Below are 20,490 nucleotides of genomic sequence, written 5' to 3'. Positions count from 1 at the left end.
CCTGTAATCCTAACACTTTGGGAGGCCAAGGTAGGCAGACTGCTTGAGGTCAAGGGTTCAAGATCAGCCTGGCCAACATGGTGAAACCCCATCTCTACAAAATATACAAAAATTAGCTGGGCGTGGTGGCACTTGCCTGTAATCCCAGTTACACGGGAGGCTGAGGTGGGAGAATCACTTGAACTTGGGAGGTGGAGGTTGCAGCGAGTCAAGATTGTGCCACTGCACTCCAGCCTGGGCAACAGAGCAAGGCTCCGTCTCAAAAAAACAAAAAAAAAGAAACCCACTTTAAATATTATATAGTTAGCTTATTAAAAGTAAGAGATGGAAAAATATGCACCATGCCAATATTAAACAAAAAAAGCTCAACGTATCAAATCCAGTAATATATGAAAGCAATAACACACCATGACCAAATGCGGTTCATCCAGGGAAGAAAAATCAATCAATATAATCCACCACATTAACAGATACAGAAGAAAAACTACAAGATCGTATCAATACATGCAGAAAATACATTTGACAAAATTCAACATCTTTTCATTTACAAAATCCGCAAATTAGAAGCAGGCAGAAAGTTCCCTAAACTAATAGGGAGTATTAATTCTTTAAAAAAACCTACAGCTAACACCACATTTAACAGTAAAATACCAAATGTCTTCCCCAGAAGATCGGTTTCAAGACCAAGATGCCTACCTACTCTTACCACTTCTATTCAATATTATACTGCAGGGGCGTGGTGAGGAGAGACATGAGGCTGAGCTAGGTCCGGGTCCTGACAGTACTGTCCATCTGCCTGAGCGCAGTGTCCATGGAGACGGGGGCCGAGGGCAAAAGGAAGCTGCAGATCGGGGTCAAGAAGTGGGTGGACCACTGTCCCATCAAATCGCGTAAAGGGGATGTCCTGCACATGCACTACATGGGGAAGCTGGAAGATGGGACAGAGTTTGACAGCAGCCTGCCCCAGAACCAGCCCTTTGTCTTCTCCCTTGGCACAGGCCAGGTCATCAGGGGCTGGGACCAGGGACTGCTGGGGATGTGTGAGGCGGAAAAGCGCAAGATGGTGATGCCATCCGAGCTGGGGTATGGAGGGTGGGGAGCTCCCCCAAAGATTCCAGGCGGTGCATCCCTGGTGTTCGAGGTGGAGCTGCTCAAACTCGAGCGACAATCTGAGCTGTAACCAGACTGGGGAGGGGTAGGGGAAGAGGCCCCCATCAGGGACCAGACTGTTCCAAAAAAAAAAAAAACTTAAAAGACCAAAAATAAATAAATAAATATATATATATATACACACACACACACACTATACTGCAAGTCCTAGCCAAGGAAATAAGGCAAGAAAAAGAAATAAAGTGTATACACATCGGAAAGGAATAAAAAAATAGGAGCTGTTTACAAAAGGCATGATTGTCTACATAGAAAAATCCCACGGAATCTACCCCAAAAAAGTTCAGAGAACTAACAAATGTGGTCAGCATGAAGGAAGGATCCAATGTTAATTCCTTTTTAAAAAGAGTTATTTCTACATACTAGAACACTGGAAAAACAAAATTTTTAAATGCCTTCATTTACAATAGCTTCACAACAGATGAAACACTTAAATATAAACCTAACAAAACACATATGATCTATATGCTCAAAAACTACAAAACTGATGAAAGAAGTCCTAAATACAGAGATACACTGTATTTACAGGCTGGAAGTACTTACATACTGGAAGATTTAATAGTTAAGAAGTCAATTCTCCCCAAATTAATGTGTTGATTTAGCACAATTCCAATCAAAATCCCACCAGGACTTTTTGTAAACATAAACGAGTGGTTTCTAAAATGTGTATGAAAAGCCAAAGGAGGTAGAACAGCCAAAACAATTTGGAAAGAATAAATTAGAACACCCATACTACCAACTTCAAGGAACACATTTATAATGCTACCGTAATCAAAACAGACTGGCATCAGCAAAGAGACAGACACATAGATAAAGAAACAGAATAGATGGTCCAAAAACACAACTATACAAAACGGCTCATTCATTTGTTTTTTTAACAATTTAAGTAAGCTATAATTCACACGCCATACAATTCACCCATTTAAAATGTACAATTCGATGGTTTTCATATATTCACAGGGTTGCACAATCATCACCAAAATCTGCATTTTTATATTTTCATTGCCCTTAAAAATCTCTATACTCTTTAGCAGTCACTCTCCATTATCTCCCATATCTTCCTGGCACTAAGCAGCCACTACTCTCCTTTGTTTTATAAATCTGCCTATTCTGAATATTTCATGTAAATGGAATCATACAGCATGTGGTCTTTTGTGACTCCTTTAATTTATTCTAATGTTTCCAAGGCACATGTCTTTTTATTGCCAAACAACATTCCACTGTACGGATGTATGACACTTACCCCTTCATTAGTTGATAGACATTTGGGTTGTTACCATGTTTCGGCTATCAAAAACAGTGCTGCTCTTAACATTCATGTACAAGTATTTGTGGACATGTTTTTATTTCACTTGGGTAGAATACTATCTAGGTGTGGAACTGCTAGATCACAGTAAAACACAATGTTTAACTTGCTGAAAAACTCCAAACTGTTCTCCAAAGTGGCTTCCCACCAGGAATGAATGAGGGTTCCAATTTTTTCACATCCTCACCAACAAGTGTTACTGTCTTTTTTATTATAACCATCCTAGTGGGGTATCTAAGATGGTCTTATTGCCAATTCATTTTTGACAAAGATGCAAAGTCATTTCAATGGAGAAAGAACAGTATTTTCAACATAGTATTGGAGCAACCGGACATCCATATGCAAGAAAAATGAACCGTGACCTAAACCCCACACTTCCAACAAAAATTAACTTAAAATCAATCAGATCTAATTGTAAAATGTCAAAGTATAAAACTTTTAGAAGAAAACATAGGAGAAAATCTTCAAGAACTAAGGTTAGGTAAAGCATTCTTAGATATGACACTACACATATGATCCATTAAAAAAAACTAAAAGCTGAACTTCATAATTAAAAACTTTTGCTCTGGAATGACACTGTTAAGAGAATGAAAAGACAAGATGCAAAGTGGGAGAAAATACTTGCGAATCACCTATTTAACAAAGAGCTTAAATCCAGAATATATTTAAAAAAAAAAAAAAAAAAAACTCTCAAAACAACAGTAAAATATACAACGCAGGCTGGGCGCGGTGGCTCATGCCTGTAATCCCAGCACTTTGGGAGGCCGAGGCGGGCGGCTCACAAGGTCAGGAGATCAAGACCGTCCTGGCTCACACGGTGAAACCCCGTCTCTACTAAAAATACAAAAAAATTAGCCCGACGTGGTGGTGCGTGCCTGTAGTCCCAGCTACACGGAGGCTGAGGCAGGAGAATGGCGGGAACCTGGGAGGTGGAGCTTGCAGTGAGCCGAGATGGTGCCACTGCACTCCAGCCTGGGCAAGAGACTCCGTCTCAAAAAAAAAAAAAATACAATGCAGCAGGGTAGGGAGCTCACGCCTGTAATCCTAGCACTTTGGGAGGCCAAGGTGGGTGGATCACGAGGCGGGAGGATCACGAGGTCAGGAGTTCAAGACCAGCCTGATCAACATGGTGAAACCCCGTCTCTACCAAAAATACAAAAATTAGCCGGGCATGGTGGCAGAGGGCAGGAGAATTGCTTGAACCTGGGACGCGGAGGTTGCAGTGAGCTGAGATCACGCCACTGCACTCCAGCCTAGGCGACAGAGCGAGACACCAATTTAAAAAAATAAAATGAAATAAAATAACAAGAAAATATACAACCCAGGCCAGGTGCGGTGGCACACGCATGTAATCCCAGCACTCTGGGAGGCTGAGGCAGGTGGATCACCTGAGGTCAGAAGTTGAAGACCAGCTTGACCAATATGGTGAAACCCCATCTCTACTAAAAATACAAAAAAATAGCCAGGCGTGGTGGCACACGCCTGTAATCCCAGCTACTCAGGAGGCTGAGGCAGGAGAATTGCTTGAACCTGGGAGACAGAGGTTGCAGTGAGCCGAGATCACCACATTGCACTCCAGCCTGGGCCACAGAGTGAGACTCCATTTCAAAAAAGAAAAAAAAGCATATATAACCCAATTTTTAAAAATGGGCAAAAGAGTTCAACAGGTAAAAGAGGACACAAAGATAAAATAAGTGCATGAATCAATGCTCAACATCATTAGGCAACAACAAATTAAAACCACTATACACCTATTCAAATGGTTACACTTTTTAAACTGAGAATATCAAGGGCTGGTAAAGACGCAAAGCTGCCACTCTCACACACTGCTGAAAGAGATGTGAATCATACAGTCACTTTGGAAAACAGCTTGATAGTCTCTTAAAAACTGAACATACACTTATCATATGATCTAACAATCTCACTTGTAGGTATTTACCAACAGCAATAAAAATGTATGTTCGCACAAAAACCTGTACACAAAGGCTTACAGCAGCTCTGTTCCTAACTGCCAACAAATGGAAGCACCCAAATGTCCCTCAAAAGGTGAATGGAAAAACTGTTGTACGTGCATTTAATGGATATGCATGTAATGGAACACTCCTCAGCAATAAAAGAAATGACTTTTAATATACAGAACCACCTGGATGAGGCATTACAGCAAGTGAAGAAGCTAGTCTCAAAAGACACAGACCTGAGGTCATCAACCCTTAGAGGCAGCGATAGGGTTTGACCACCAAGGGGCGGTGTGAGGGAGGTTTTGACAGGAGCTGAGTCCTGAGAGCAGTATCTTGTATCCTATTCTGTGTCCTGACTGTGGTGCTGGTTAAACAAATCATGACATGTGTTGTAACTCAGACCTTCTCCAATTACCCTAGTCAACCATGATATAGATGACTATGTGTTTAACTAGTTGTATTTCCTCTGCCTTAAGAAAAATAGAGTACCTTTTCTTAATAAATGTTAAGTACAACAATATACCTAAGTATTTCCTTCAGTTATTATAAATTATAAAATCATGTGAATAAAATAGCTTTACAGAAATTTTTTTTTTTTTTTTTTGACACAGAATTTCGCTTTTGTTACCCAGGCTGGAGTGCAGTGGCACAATCTCAGCTCACTGCAACCTTCATCTCCCAGGTTCAAGTGATCCTCCCAGCTCAGCCTCCCAAGTAGCTGGGACTACAGTCACACACCACCACGCCTGGCTAATTTTTGTAGAGACAGAGTTTCACCACGTTGGTTGGGCTGGTCTCGAACTCCTAACCTCAGGTGATCCACCTGCCTCGGCCTCCCAAAGTGCTAGGATTACAGGCATGAGCCACTGTGCCCAGCCCAGAATTTACTGTAATAGGAAATACGTACTTTGAAAATTATTTTAGATAAATATTGATCCCAAAAGTCACCTATGTTTGGTCACTTTCCAAAACCGTATTTAGCTACCAGAAAGTGTTTTAACAAAACATGTTTCTCTACTCTAGAGCTCTATTCTATTGTAGTAAAAGTATTCCCATTAATATTTTAAGTTATAACTAATTACAATGATTTTTTTCACTGAAATATGAAAATCAACGTGAACAAACTTCAACAGGCTATGGATTCATTTCGTAACATCAGAGCTACTTCAGTATATAAAGAAAGCCTTCGTCTTCAGTAAGGTCCTTAGGAAAAAATGACAAAAATAATGCAGCAAAGCCAAAAGATTTATAATTACATACAGGCCTAACAATAAGATTCTGATTAGTGTCACAAAAGATCAAAATATATATCAATTATAAACTTATAGGAGTTGATTTGCAATTAGAGTCTCCAAATATAGTTCCCAGAATTTCACTGAGTAAATGAGTTCTCTAGTACTCACTCATGTATAAGTGAAATCAAGTTCAGCTTTAGAAAACTCAGCTGTTTTCTGTCTAGTATGACCTTATTTATACAAAAGGATCTTCTCAACATTTATTTTCAAATACACATTTAACTGAAAGGTTAAAAAGCAGGTAGGGTGGATATGATACTGTCAGTCTAAATACGTATTCCAGAAATAACAACAGATTAGAAACTGAACCTAATTTTAAAATATAACTAAGCTAGAACCCAAGCTATCTCATCCAACTGCAAAATGTGTAGTGTGTGCTGTGTGTGTATATGTAGGCTTCTATACACCTACAGATAACAGCACAGGTAAGACTCAAGAGCTGCCTTAATAAAGTGATGCAGAGAAATCAAACAACTGAAAAAGGGTAAGGGTGCTGTTTTAGGTGGCAACTTTTCACACCTGGTCTCCTCTATCAAATGAAAATATGTTTTTTTCCCAAACCAAAAAGCATTTTAAAGAATTGTCTACTTACGTAAATAGGTATTTCTCTTAGTTCACTAAGGAGAAAACACATTATTTCTGTGTACTGAAGTATTAAGTGCAAAAATAAGTCTATAATAGCAACTAAAAAAAAAAATTATAAAGTATAAAATGATTGCAATGTTTATGTCTTCCCAACTTCTAACTACAAAAATCACATAATGACTTCAAAACTTTGTAACTTCAGATAACATGCCAATGTAGGTGACATTTCCAACCCAGATGCTCCATTCTCTAACTCATTCTCAAATGTTGGTATTACTCAAACTATCTACAATTCAACAGAATCACAAATAGCCTGGATTCATAAATCATGGAAGGTAGTTTTGGTAAGAAACGGTCCTTCAGCTTGGCAATCTGTGAATGGATACGTACACAACAAAGAAACGTCATTTAAAATGGGTACCTACGTTCCTTCCGGTGCTCAACTAAACCTACAGCCTGCTTTGCTGAGCACTTTGCAAACCAGTTGTCCCCCAGTAAAACAGTGACTTCATTAGTATGGACAAGTTTTCCTGGCATGAAGGCAAAAGGGCCAAATGGTACCTATTGTTTAAAAAAAAAGAAAAAAGGGAAAAAACGTAAAACACTGAAAAATACATTTTATAAAACACTTTGCATTAAAAGCCTCACATTAACACTGAATTTTTTTATTTATACGTTGGTAAAAATAAAATGCCAGCTTCACAGAAATTTAACATTATATTAAAATTTTACTAGGAAAATCTACAGAAAATTGCTTTATGTTCATAAATCAATGTTAAAACAGGAAAATAAATTCACACCATATTTACATACAGCTCTTAAAGAAAGTCGTACTGTCTCGGCATGTTTATACTTTTCATTCACTTGCAAATCTAAATGAAAGCAACCTGTAGTGAAACACTGTCAATGCAAAATACTTTTGATAAAGAAAACTAAAAATTATTTTCAATAAAATAGCCATTTTTGCAAAGCAGGAATTAGTAAACAAACAGCTTTAATGGATCTACCTAGCTATATATACAAAATACTTGAACTAGTATAAAAGAACAAAGTCTTCATAAGAAAGAATATTCATGCAATGAAAGGTTCTCATCCAGGGCTCATGAACAGATCACTATGTCGATGTGAAGATCATTAAAACAAAAATTAGCAGCACGTTTTTATATAAAAATCAATGTCCTAAGGTTTAATTCTGTGAATTACAAAACATTATGGCCTATTCCTGCTCTGGCTAACAAGAAATGACTAAGTGCCATATTTCTGTCATAATTACATTTTTTATATAGTAAGTTTCCATTCGAAATATGTCCAATTTTGTGCTAATATTTATGTCATTTATGTCACCATATATATTCTGGAAAAAAAAAAGGTAAATACCAGTGACCACTACAATTACTGTTTTCTTATAAAGTAAAACAAAACAAATCTTCCTTGCTGCGTAGTTACCTCATACACAGTCCATCAGCTTGGCATTCTGTGAACCAACACAGTTAATATGTTTACAACAAACAACTATTACTTTAAAAGAAACACACCAAACATACCATTATATTGTAAGACAATTTATCAGGCAAGGTGCTGAGTCTTTCTCGAAGGGCATTATAGTCATTATCTACCTTCTTCCTGTTGACAAAAAAACACCAAATATACAAATTATTAACGATTTTTCTTTTCCTTTTTTTTGTTTTTTTTTTTGTTTTTGTTTTTTTTGAGACAGAGTGTTGCTCTGTCGCCCAGGCTAAAGTGCAGTGGCGTGATCTTGCCTCACTGCACCCTCCGCCTCCTGGGTTCAAGCAATTCTCCTGCCTCAGCCTCCTGAGTAGCTGGGATTACAGGTGTGCACCACCATGCACAGCTAGTTTTTGTATTTTCAGTAGAGACAGGGTTTCACCATGTTGGTCAGGCTGGTCTTGAACTCCTCATGATCTGCCCACCTCAGCCTCCCAAAGTGCGGGGGTTACAGGCATGAGACACTGCACCAGCCTCACTCAAAAGCTTTACTAGATTTGTTCTTTCGGTCGGGTGTGGTGGCTCACGCCTGTAACCCCAGCACTTTGGGAGGACCAGTAGGCCAGGTATCACAAAACAAGCTAATCAAAAACCTAATTTTAGCAAAATAAAGATTAATGTGGTTTTAGTTTTAAAACCCTGTTTTTATAAAGTTTAGCAATGGCATTATTCTACCACACATTTATTGAAGAATTAAGACTCTTCAGGGACTTTGGCATTTAGAAGCAGAATACTCAAATTTTGAGAATTACTGTTTTTTAAGATACAAGACTCTGGACTAAATAAAATGCGAAAATTAAGGGAGACAGTAAAAGAAGGCCTGATGTTTGGAGAGAAGCAGGGACTCAAGATGAAGACAGAAGAGATTATTTATTTTAAGACAGTCTCTCTCTGTTGCCCAGGCTGGAGTGCAGTGGTACAATCTCAGCTCGCTGCAACCTCCACCTCCTAGGTTCTAGTGATTCCCCTGCCTTAGCCTCCCGAGTAACTGACAACTAGAGGTGCATGCCACCAAGCCCAGCTAATTTTTGTATTTTCCATAGAGATTAGGTTTCTTCGTCATGTTGGCCAGGCTGGTCTCGAACTCCTGGCTTCAAGCGATCCCCTCCGCCGCAGCCTCCCAAAAGTGCTGGGATTACAGGCGTGAGCCAACACACCGGGCCGAAGGAAGAGATTTAATAAAGCTTTTGAGCGAATAGATACTGGCTGTGAAGTTGAAATCATGAACATGAAATTTGATCAGATGCTTTAGTCCTCATCAGAAAACTTTAGACTGAAAAATGTGTTATCGGCTCTTCAATTATTCATAATAATGTGATTAAGGTAAGAGAGAATCAACTGGGGGGTAGAAGAAATTAAGTAGAGATAATACAAAAGGCGTTTCAATTTGGCTTAGGAGTCTGTTTCTTGCTATATCAAACAGAGCTACCAAATAAGTAATTTCAAACAACCAAAAGGTGTACATAACTCTGTAGTGGCAGAGATGATCGTATTTCCATGCTATGGGCCTTACTCAGCTCTTAACACCTGCTGGAAATGAACAGCCCTTCTTTTTGAGTAATACCAGGCAGCAGCCTATGCCAAGATGCCTGTTTTCAAACTTTCGCTGGAGATTGGGTTTCCTGCTAAAATACAGGCTGCAAGCAAAACTACAGCGCTGAATTTTTTTTAAGCAGAAGGATGTTGTCAGTTTTTAAAAATAACAGAAACAAAAACTCACCAACTCAGCAAGCAATTTTAAAGAACATGTAGACATTGTCAAATTGAAATCAGGATAAACTGCAATGTAGGTAACAACTCTCCAGATAATATAAATGACTACGCTATAAACATCACAGAATTGGTTTCAGCTTACTGCTTAGTTCCCTGAAGCAACAGTAGCATAATTAATTAAAAAATTAGCCTTAAGATCTTAAGGAATTTCAAATATATATTATTTTACATATCCTATAATAAATGTCACTTATCAATATTTTTCTCTTACAGAAAACAAAGTAGAAGGAAGATGGAAAACCCACATAGCAAGAAGCCAGATCTCCTCTATCAAGATGAGGTAAGCAATGAGTTTGACCTAGCTAGGTCTTCTGACCTGCATTATTTCATGAAAGCTTTCTCGTTTTCTAGTGTGCAACTGCTTTTTATAAACTTTCCCCCAAAAAAATCCTTTTCTATAAATAAATATAAAACATGTTTTATTATTTTAAGGTAAAAATCCTCCTCCTGGAAAATTTTTATATGGATAAAATGGCAAACAACTTCATGCACAAGGCTATGTACCAGAAAGAACATGGCTTTGAAGTCAGACCAGAGAGTGAATCCCAAGCTCTACATGCAATTTACACAAATTCACCTTAGTCTTTGTATCTTCAATGGCAAAACTGGACTAATACTTATCTCACAGGTTCAACAGAATTAAATATAAAAGGTCTAACACACTGCCCAGCATGGAACATCTACTATGTTGGTTCCAAAACTCAAAACTCATTTTTTCCATGAAGCATCAAAAACACCAATTCCAAAACTTTCAAGAAAGACTATTACCCACAAGATTTCACTAACCAACTTGACACAAATAGCGTAACTTGCTGAAAGACAGTACAGCTGAACGTAACCATTCAGGGGCTTTGGAAACAGGACTGGTGTGAGCAATCAATGGGAGAATGTCTCCATAGGACTGACTGGCATAGTGCCTAGACAGTCAACACTCACTATTAATAACACAACACTAACAGCTTATTTACGTTTCAGATAAGTAATTCTGCAAATGCTCAAGGACTATATACACCAGCCTAGATATCTAAATGTTTCTATGAATATTAAGAAGCTGCTATTAAAGTTACCATTCAATAGGCCTTATTTTGGTAACAATGCTTAGGAGAAAAAAAAAACTTCCTCACAAAACATCTCTTTCGTACATTAAAAGAACAGTAGGTTCAACAACAGGTAATACCAGAGATCAATGTCAGTATTTCAAGTCAAACATACTCAGTTTTCAACTTATTAATAATTCTCTCTAGCATAAAAATGTGGACATACTGGAGAGCAGTTTAAGATTAGAGTTGTTATTTATAAATTTTGAATAGTTTTCTAAAAATATAAAGTAGAAGATCACTTAAAATGCAGCCCATGCAGACATTCTTTATGAAGGGAGGCCAGGAGGAGTCAAGCAGTGTCTCTGGAAGAAACTACAGCTTGAGGAACAACCTTCTCTCTCTAAAGGCTACATTCGTGGAAATGTTCCGGACCAAACACTTAGTCAAACAGTGATCTCCAAATAGTCTCTCTATTATTTCAGGCTTAAATAATCCTGTTAAAGATCACAAAGCCTATGCAACAGAAAATACAAAAGTTACGCTAAGAACTAATGCATTACCGAGGTAAGTCTAGGGTCTTTATTCCTAACAAAATTTGATCAGTTTTTTTTTTTTCTATTTTAATAATTAGAAACAAGTAATTAATTTTTGGACACAGGAGTCATATTACAGTAATCAAAAATGGTAATTGCTTAAAATAATTTTCTTCACAGGAAAACAAAACCCAGATAGAGTTAAGAAACACCTCTCCAGCCTACTTACAATAGCTAGACCTGCTTCTTTGGCTTCAACATAATGGATCCTTACAGATTAGCGTAACTTGCTGAAAGACAACTTCAACTCTTAATTTTAAATTTTTTTCCAATATCCTCATGCAACATTCCTTATAGAAAACAAGAACTAAAGCACAGGTATAAAGCATCTAAGAAACTTTAACCACCTTCTTCTGAATCTTGCCAATCATGTGTAATATGCCTTTTCAGAGTACCTTTTAAGGAAATGAAAAAAAAAAAACAGGCAGTAGCGATGAAGACCATTAACACAACCACAAGTTAGCCTTACCCTCGAAGGATTAAGATCAAGACAGACCCCATGGGAAACAGCTCATTTTCATAAAATTGTAGAAAGTAAGAGAGAAATCAAGTTAAATGAGGTATATGCTCAAGTATTTAGGGGTGAAATACACAGATGTCCACAACTTACTTTGAAATTCATCAGAAAAAAATGGATTAACGGATTAGGGTACAGACAGACAGGTGATCAAGATTCACTCTTTCGTATGTTTGAAATTTGTCATAATAGAATTTTTTAAAGGGACGAGGAAATACGAAAGGGATCAACATTTTTAATCCTCTTAAAAGTGACCGACAAAAATAAAACTCTCTAAAAAAAAAAAAAAAGTCTACATCCTTTGAGGCCAGGGATAAAGACTCCAACCTTTAAATAATAAAAAAGGGAGAAAAAACTTACATCAGGTTGAAACAATAAGACTTTGCTAATTTTACTTTAGGAAGTTAAAATAGACAGCAAATACAAACACTGAACCAGTTTATTTTTAGAAAAAGAAAAAAAACTTCTATCATTCCCTTTTCCTTTAACTAACATCCTAAACAGACAAGCAGAAAATACTGTGAGATGCCTAAAAGGGGAAAAAAGGAAAAAAATTATATATAAGTATTAACATCTGAGCTAATCTGGGACAGAGTTACATTTTTATTTTTTAATTTAGGAAACGATAAAACCCAAAGATTCTGGAATATATACAAGTAAATATATAACCTTCTTTAGAAATAATTTTTAGTCCACTATACCCACCCTACAACTTCCCATTAAGCATCCAAAAAACCCTTGTTTCAATTGAATCCACCATTTATTGAGCAGCTCCTCTACAAGCCTACGGCATATGCTGCAGGGATCATCACTCACACATAGCATGCCTTTCTGATTGTTTTGCAATGCATCTTTGTCAAAGATCCACTAGCTTGAAGGATGCCTGGCTTTTCACCTCTAAAATCAAGAAAAGAGAGGAATATTAAGTTTGGGCATAGATTCTATAGAGGTAAAGAGATGTTCTCCAGTTACTAAAGCATAATGTTTTTTTTCAAAGTATCCTTTTAAATAATCTAAACAAATTGATAAAGTCACATTTTATTTAAAAATTATTGAAAAAGGGATCTATATTGTTATGCTTTGTGTAATTTGGCGGGAAAAGGAACACTCCTCATGGAAAATTTAAATGTACTTGAATTAAATCAATAGCATTAGACTTTTTTTCTAAATGGTCATGGCAAAATACTTAGTAATTTCAGTTGATATAAGTAACTGAAATGTACTACAACATTCAGGCAGAATGGTGGTATATTCCTTTTTTATAACTCTATTATACCAAGGAATTTGAAGATGCTGATGAAATAATCTATGTTCTTTATATTTTATGAGTCCACCAGAAAACTTTACTATTAAACATAGATACCAAGATTAACCCACATATAAAAACGTAATTTTTCAAGTCAATGAAACAAAATTATCTTTTTCAAGTCAATTAAACAAAATTATCTAAAGAGAGATGGAGCTAACATTCTACTAGATTTCTTCAATTTAACTTTTCAACAATGAGAAAACAGAGTACAATGGATAACATAGTAAACCTGGACAGAAAAATCTGTTCTACTGTTCTCTCTACAACAACCATACACATGTGTTTGAAGATTTGTCAGTTACCATAGGTGCCTGTTTCTTCATTTATTACTTATCTTTTGCTCTAAGAAAATGAGAGGTGAATTCAAAGTAAAAAACCTTATAAAGTAAGTAAAAACACATTCGGCCAGGCGCGGTGGCTCAAGCCTGTAATCCCAGCACTTTGGGAGGCCGAGGCGGGCAGATCACGAGGTCAGGAGATCGAGACCCTCCTGGCTAACACGGTGAAACCCCGTCTCTACTAAAAACACAAAAAACTAGCCGGGCGCGGTGGCGGGCGCCTGTAGTCCCAGCTACTCGGAGGCTGAGGCGGGAGAATGGCGGAACCCGGGAGGCGGAGCTTGCAGTGAGCTGAGATCCAGCCACTGCACTCCAGCCTGGGTGACACAGCGAGACTCCGTCTCAAAAAAAAAAAAAAAACACATTCATCTAAGTTTGAAAGAAACATCCTATAGTGCCTAGTTAATTTTTACTGATGAGTTTATAGGTAATTTTTGTTCTTTTTATTTTCCAAATTTTCTATAACTAATATAAATTCCTATTACAAATCAAAGGGAGGGACCTTTTAGAAAAGGTGTGGTGAGTTTGTAGCTGACTTAAGCTTTGAAACTTTGTGCAAATTTCTGATTACATCTTACCATAATTCATAGGTTTTGCTACTTTACAGTTTCTATATTTTCTTTCTAAAGCATATTCTAGAAAAAAGTAATTTTGTGGGTTTTCTTAATTCCAGTAGCAATTTAAATACTCTTTTAGGTCACTGATCCCTATGAGAAACTAGAAAAATTCTAGACTCTTCCCTGAGAGAAAGGACTCACATTTTACATATAGTTTCAGCAGAGGCCCAATCATAGATCCCTCTGGGTTAAAGTTTCTCAATAGATTTTACAACAGTGAAAACTGGCAATCCTGGTTTTGAACCTACCAAATATTTAAAAATTCTCAAAATTACCAATTGACTTAAAAAAAAAGAAAAACATGAAAACCCTCACCAATTTGGTCATGAATTCAATATGAATTAGTAAAAAGTAAATTATAGGCATGCATCAACTTTTTACAGCCTACATTTCTCCCAAGTCTTACACCGATACCCACCCCAATCTATCTTTGGTATAGTGGAATCTGGACTTATATTTCTCAAAATAAGAACAAGCACTCAGGATTATCACCGAGTGATGTGCCTTTCAGACAAGCACCGTGGTGGTTGAAATATTTACATCTTCATCCTCAAACAGGACTCTGTGCTTAAGAGTTTTATTGGATGTTACTCTTCATAAAAAAAAGAAAAGGAAAATGAAAAAACGTAAAAGTACAAAGAAGTACAGTTTTCAAACCTAATACAGTTGAGACAAAGACAAAAAAATTACGAGGCATGCCCAAAGCAGTAAGCCCTAAGCCCTCTGCCTCAGTCAGATACTCCCTAGACTTAAGCTGGTCATGGGAAACCGAACCAAACCATAATGACAATGAAAATACATCACCATCAAAGACTACTCTAGGTGATGGGTTGTGATTAGGGATTTTTTAAAACAATAGTTTAAAACTCTTCAGGGGAAAAATACTCTCCTATAACATGTAAGTTTTCCTCTCATTTTCAGAAGTGTGTTAAATATCAAACTAGTTAGTTGCTTCCAAAAACATGACATAAAAGCTTGAGGACTCCTATAAGTAATAAATTCTAATCACAAGTTAAAAATCATTTAACTCTTTAAAAAGAGAAAGAAAAAAGCATTTACAGTTTGACTTTAGTCACATAAATACACATACAAAATTAAGAAGCTAGAGGGAATAAAAGGGAATGTTTTAAAAACAGGGAGAGAATTAATTTATCTTTACAATTATGAGTAAATTTATCTTTATTCCTTTCTTATTTCAACTTTTCCACAACTAAGCATGCATTCATTTTATATTCAGAATAAAAATTTAAAAACCTAATTCAAATTTAAAAAAATTATTTAAACATTCAACTTGAATTTTTTTTTTTGCCTCTTAATTTCTTTGAAACATTACACACACAAGTTCCAAATTTACTATGTACTAACCCACACCATTTTTTTTAAAACTGTGCAGAAACTTAAAGAATGATAAAAAGATTTGACATATATGATTCTTCCCCCTTATCCCTAAGATTTTCATAAACAACTGCAGAAACTCCAACAACAAAAACATGTAAAACTTTCAGAAAGTTTGCAAGTTGCTCTCTGTTCCACTCAAGAGGGGAAAAAAAGGAAAAAAAAAAAACATAAAGAAAAAGCCCCAACAGAAGGCCCTCTACAGAATAGTGACTGAAAACTTTGTAGTGAGTAAAATACAAACTCTGAAAAACACAGTTTACAAATCTACCTAACACTGTAGAACAAAGTCATCGGCTTTTACAAGTTTTAAAGGTATGCAGATCAATATTTCACATATTATACATAATAAAATAAATGTTATATAGCCATGTGAAGGCAACTCAAGAAAACAGCTTCAGGTATATTAAATATACTGTAAACCATGGCATTGTTACAATGAAATCAGCGCTTCTGTGCACAAGGAAAGCCTCAAAAACATGAGACATATAGACAACTACACAATGTGTGCATAAAACAGGTATCCCCATCCCGATTGACTGATAGGAAAGAATAACTCCAACAGAAAAAAAAAGAGAGAAAATCAAATCTTCACCTGAGATTTTTACCTATACAGGTATGCTTTCTTGGTTATTTCCTACTATATGCTTTGACTATAAATTCTAATAGAAACTAGTTACTCTTTTCCTCTGAACAATTATTCTTGTCCAGTTTCCTGTGAAAGATAAAAAATGTGAAGTATTTGCTTTAGACTCTCTCGAAACTCACATGCCGAAGTGTTTTGGAACTTTTATGTCTAAATCTAAAGTATTCTTTCCAAAATTAAACACCTGAACAAAGTATCTTCTTCTATATTTAAGTCTGCTTCATGTAATTTCAAAGATACCTTTACCAAAAATCCTTTTAAGATAAAGGAAGTAAGGCAATAAAGTTTTTACAACTCACATGCATACGATTTACAATTGTAAGTAATGCCTAACATAAAGATTATCTGCCAGGCATCATATGTACTATTTCATTTCATTCTCACCAGTCAACATAAAGGACGGAGACTTGCTTTTTGTGCGTGCAGGACTTATTCAATAAAGTCACTGCACTGCATTAAAAATGACCATTAATTCTTTTTCACGCCTCCTCTCAACGGGTGGGTGTTATCTTCCCACCTTGTGAATCTGCGCTGGCTTTGTGAGTTCCTTTGACCAACGTAACGTGGCCTTGCAGCTTCCATTCTTGCTGCTCTGAGATGCCCACAGAAAGTAAGCTGGATAAAAGAGCACATGGAGGCAAAGGCTCAACCAATAGCACTAACCACCAGACTTGAAGGTGAGCCATTCTGGACAATACAGCTGACCCGGCCACCAACTGGCTGCAACCAAAGCAGTGAGTCCAGACAAGACAAGCAGAAGAACCACACAGGCGAGGCCAGCTTAATATGCACACCCACTGAATCATGTGCAAGCAAATGGTGGTTGTTTCAAGCCACTAAGTTCTGGAGCAATTTTACTAAGGAGCAATAAAATAACAGATATATCATCTTAGCAAGGATATATTTTGAGTTACAGAGTTGTGCTCTGGGTGATGTAGCAATTATTTATTAAAAAAAAATAGTTCTAGGTTTCATGTAGTAATCCTAAAAGTTAAACGTTTGACACACAGTGAAATCTATGGAATGAGGTAAAGAGGAACAGTTAGTTAATGATATAGGGTAGATATAATATTAAATGAACAGGTACAATCTGATTTCATTTTTGTCCAAAAGGATGGGAGCCGTATATAAACATGTAGATGAATACACACACACAACACACACACATACATACACAAAACACGTTACGCAAACCATTTCTGAAAAGATTTATGAGAAATTGGCAAAAAAAAAAAAAAAAAATGCTTCCAGAAAACAGAACTCAGGGGTCGGGTGCGGTGGCTCACGTCTGTAATCCTAGCACTTTAGGAGGCCGAGGCGGGTGCACCGCCTGAGCTCAGGAATTCAAGACCAGCGTGGGCAACACGGTGAAACCCCCGTCTCTACTCAAATACTAAAAAAATTAGCCGGGCATGGTGGTGTGCGCCTATAATCTCAGCTACTTGGGAGGCTGAGGCAGGAGAACAGCTTGAACCTGGGAGGCAGAGGTTGCAGTGAGTCAAAACTATGCCATTGCACTCCAGCCTAGATGACAGAGTGAGACTCCATCTCAAAAAAAAAAAAAAGAAAACAGAACTGAGATTTAGGGAGGAACCTATACATCATTTACATCCTTTCATACCTCCTAAATTTTGAAACATGTAAATGTATTGCCTAATTAAAAATTTTTTATTTAAGTCCTAAAAAGTTAATATATACTCTTTCTCGACTCTTAAAGACATATACTGAAATATTTCCAGATAGAATATGACTTAGATTCATTTCAAAATTGGAGGTGGGATAGTCAAAATGGTTTTTATTAAAATGTCAAAAAAATAACAGATGTTGGCAGGAATGCAGAGAAAAGGGAATGCTTTTACATTGTTGGTGGGAATGTCCAGCCACTGTAGACAGCAGTTTGCAGATTTCTCAAAGAACTAAACTGAACAACCATTCAACCCAGCAATCCCATTACAGAATATAGACCACCTAAAAAAAAACCATTCTGCCAAAAAGATACATGCACCTGTATGTTCACTACCGCACTGTTCACAATAGCAAAGACATGGAAGTCCCCATCAACAGTGAGCTGGATAATAAAAACGTGATACATATATACTATGGACTACTACGTACCCATAAAAAAGAAGAAATATTTGCAGTAACATGGATGCAGCAGGAGGCCACTATCCTAAGCGAACTAATGCAGAAACAGAAAACCAAATACTGTATATTCTCACTTATAAGTGGGAGCTAACCACTGGGGACAGATGGACATAAAGATGGGAACAATAAACACTGGGGAATACAACAGCGGTGAGGAAGGGCAGGGGCAAGGGCTGAATAACTGCCTACTGGGTACCATGCTCACTATCTGGGTCATGGGTTCAATTGTACCTCAAACCTCAGCATCATGCAATGCACCTTTGCAACAAACCTCTACACGTACCTCCCAAATCTAAAATATAAGTTTAAAAAAAAATTGGAGGTAGGAGTAGATGGCAAGATAAGATGCTGCAATGAAACAGTTTAGAGAGAATCATGAGTTGATGATTATCAAAGCCGACTGATGAGTACATGAGGATTCACTATACTACCTATCATCTCTTATTTGAAATTCTTCCTAACAAAAAGTGATTTAAAAATATTAATGTAAAGCTATAACAATAAATCACAGAAACCCAACTCTCCATCATGACAAAAAATAGAATGAACACTAAATATTCACGAATATTTACAAAGCACTGGCTTTTTTTTTTTTATTTGTCTGACAATTAAAATTTTCAAAAGAGGTATATGAGTTCCTTTTAATACTTACTGAGTGCCGGGCAGGGTGTTCTATAGACATGATCTCATTTGATCTTCACTACAACCCTGTGAGTTAAGTAGTATCATCATCACTTTACAAGAAAAAACTGAGACTCTTAGCATAACTGTTCAAGGTCAAAACGCTAGCAAATGACAGGATTCAAATATAGGTCTGTGACTCCAAATGCCATGCTCTTTAAGGAAGAATTAAAAAGAAAATTACAAATAATCCACAAACAAAATAATCAGCCACTAGTGGACCAAACACTGGGAAGTATCCTCACACTTTAATAAGATGACAGTGTGTGGATTTCAAAATACCTTATTTCCTGAGTTAGGTAAAAGGGATTAGAAAGAAAAAAAGTTTGACTAAAAAACATTTTTTAAATCCTCACTAAACTGAAAACCATTATTATTAGCTCTAAAATAATGTTGTACAAATTCTCATCCATTAGGCTTGAATCTTTCCTTATTATCTGTTATTAATTAAACAAATATAAATGTCTTAGTTCATCAAAGTTCTAGGATTTAGTTAATTTTCTCAAAGATTTTTTGGGGTAGATCCTGTGGTCCCAGATCATTTTCACTCCTATCTTTCTAGAAATATTTTTACTCCCTGTCCTACATTTTTTTTAAACAAAAACCAATTTAGATTATTTCTGAACCTAGAATACACATACTTGTTCCTTAAAGAATCCTTTAAAAAGTATACAAACAAGCATAAACATCACTAGCATAAGAATGCATTTTTCAAACCATATATTTTGTTCTTCTTTATTATATTGGTATGTACCCATAAAGAATAGGAGCTTAACAGAAATTATATTTTAGATAGGCTAATACCAAGGGTTAAATAAGAATTAAAGCAACATGCTTTTAAAAGTAGTGTGTGAAACACCCTAAGAATGGCTCCAGCCTCTGAACTCCTATACTTGCCTCATATCTCCACAAACAGCACAAAATTATTGTGATTTCCCTGTTTAATGTCCGATTATGAATTTTTCTATGGCAGGGTCTTGCAATTCCAAACAGCAGCACAATACTGGCAAATGGTAGAAACTCAACCATTGTTTAAGGAATTAAGAGAACGCAAAAATGTCACAAGAATTCCACGACTCTCCCAAACAGCAATTTCCTGGCTTTCAGGGAAACAGAGACACTCTGGTTTCTGTTTTTTAATATAATGAATTGATGAATTTACTGGCCATTCAGATTTGAGCAATATACCATATATAGATCCTATTAAAAGCGAACAGAAAAGTCTGTTTCCTGAACCAAACCAGAAATGATTCAGAGGAAAATGCAAATTTTAACTGGAAAAAATAATTTTAATTTTTTAATTTATAAAGTACTATATTACTTCAAGATACGTGTAGGCAAATATGCTAAGCTTCTACAGTTTAGAGGGTTTTAAAAAACTGAAAAGTGAAATTGAGGGTCACATGAACCTGCCATGAAGTAAATGTCACATTTCTGTCACTGCTCACTAGACTTGTATACTACTAGAGTATTTGTAAACTAAAATGTTATATAGAAAATAAACCACATTTCTTCATTTACTCAAACATTTATCAAGTGCCCATTTTATGCCAAACACAGCAGGAGGGGCTGTGAATAAAAGGATGAAAACGTGCCCTTACCCTTAAAGAACTCTC

General features: G+C 36.5%; 1 protein-coding gene and 1 pseudogene across 2 annotated transcripts in view; one reads left to right on the top strand and one right to left on the bottom strand.

The window, feature by feature from the left end:
- URI1 (URI1 prefoldin like chaperone) overlaps positions 1-20,490 on the bottom strand; it is a 74,118-nt gene that overhangs the window by 23,757 nt on the left and 29,871 nt on the right. For both annotated transcript variants that reach the window (XM_010355783.2, XM_030912828.1), the window contains 2 exons: positions 7,856-7,934; positions 6,737-6,872 (listed from right to left, as the gene is read on the bottom strand). In XM_010355783.2, the coding sequence (XP_010354085.2) occupies positions 6,737-6,872; positions 7,856-7,934 (215 nt within the window). The remainder of the gene's footprint in view (positions 1-6,736; positions 6,873-7,855; positions 7,935-20,490) is intronic.
- On the top strand, positions 749-1,180 carry LOC104656153 (annotated as a pseudogene).

The sequence above is a fragment of the Rhinopithecus roxellana genome, chromosome 12 (genome assembly GCF_007565055.1).
Source record: "Rhinopithecus roxellana isolate Shanxi Qingling chromosome 12, ASM756505v1, whole genome shotgun sequence".
Taxonomy (NCBI): domain Eukaryota; kingdom Metazoa; phylum Chordata; class Mammalia; order Primates; family Cercopithecidae; genus Rhinopithecus; species Rhinopithecus roxellana.
Note: the sequence above shows the minus strand (reverse complement) of the source record. Positions and strands in the feature narration are given on the sequence as shown.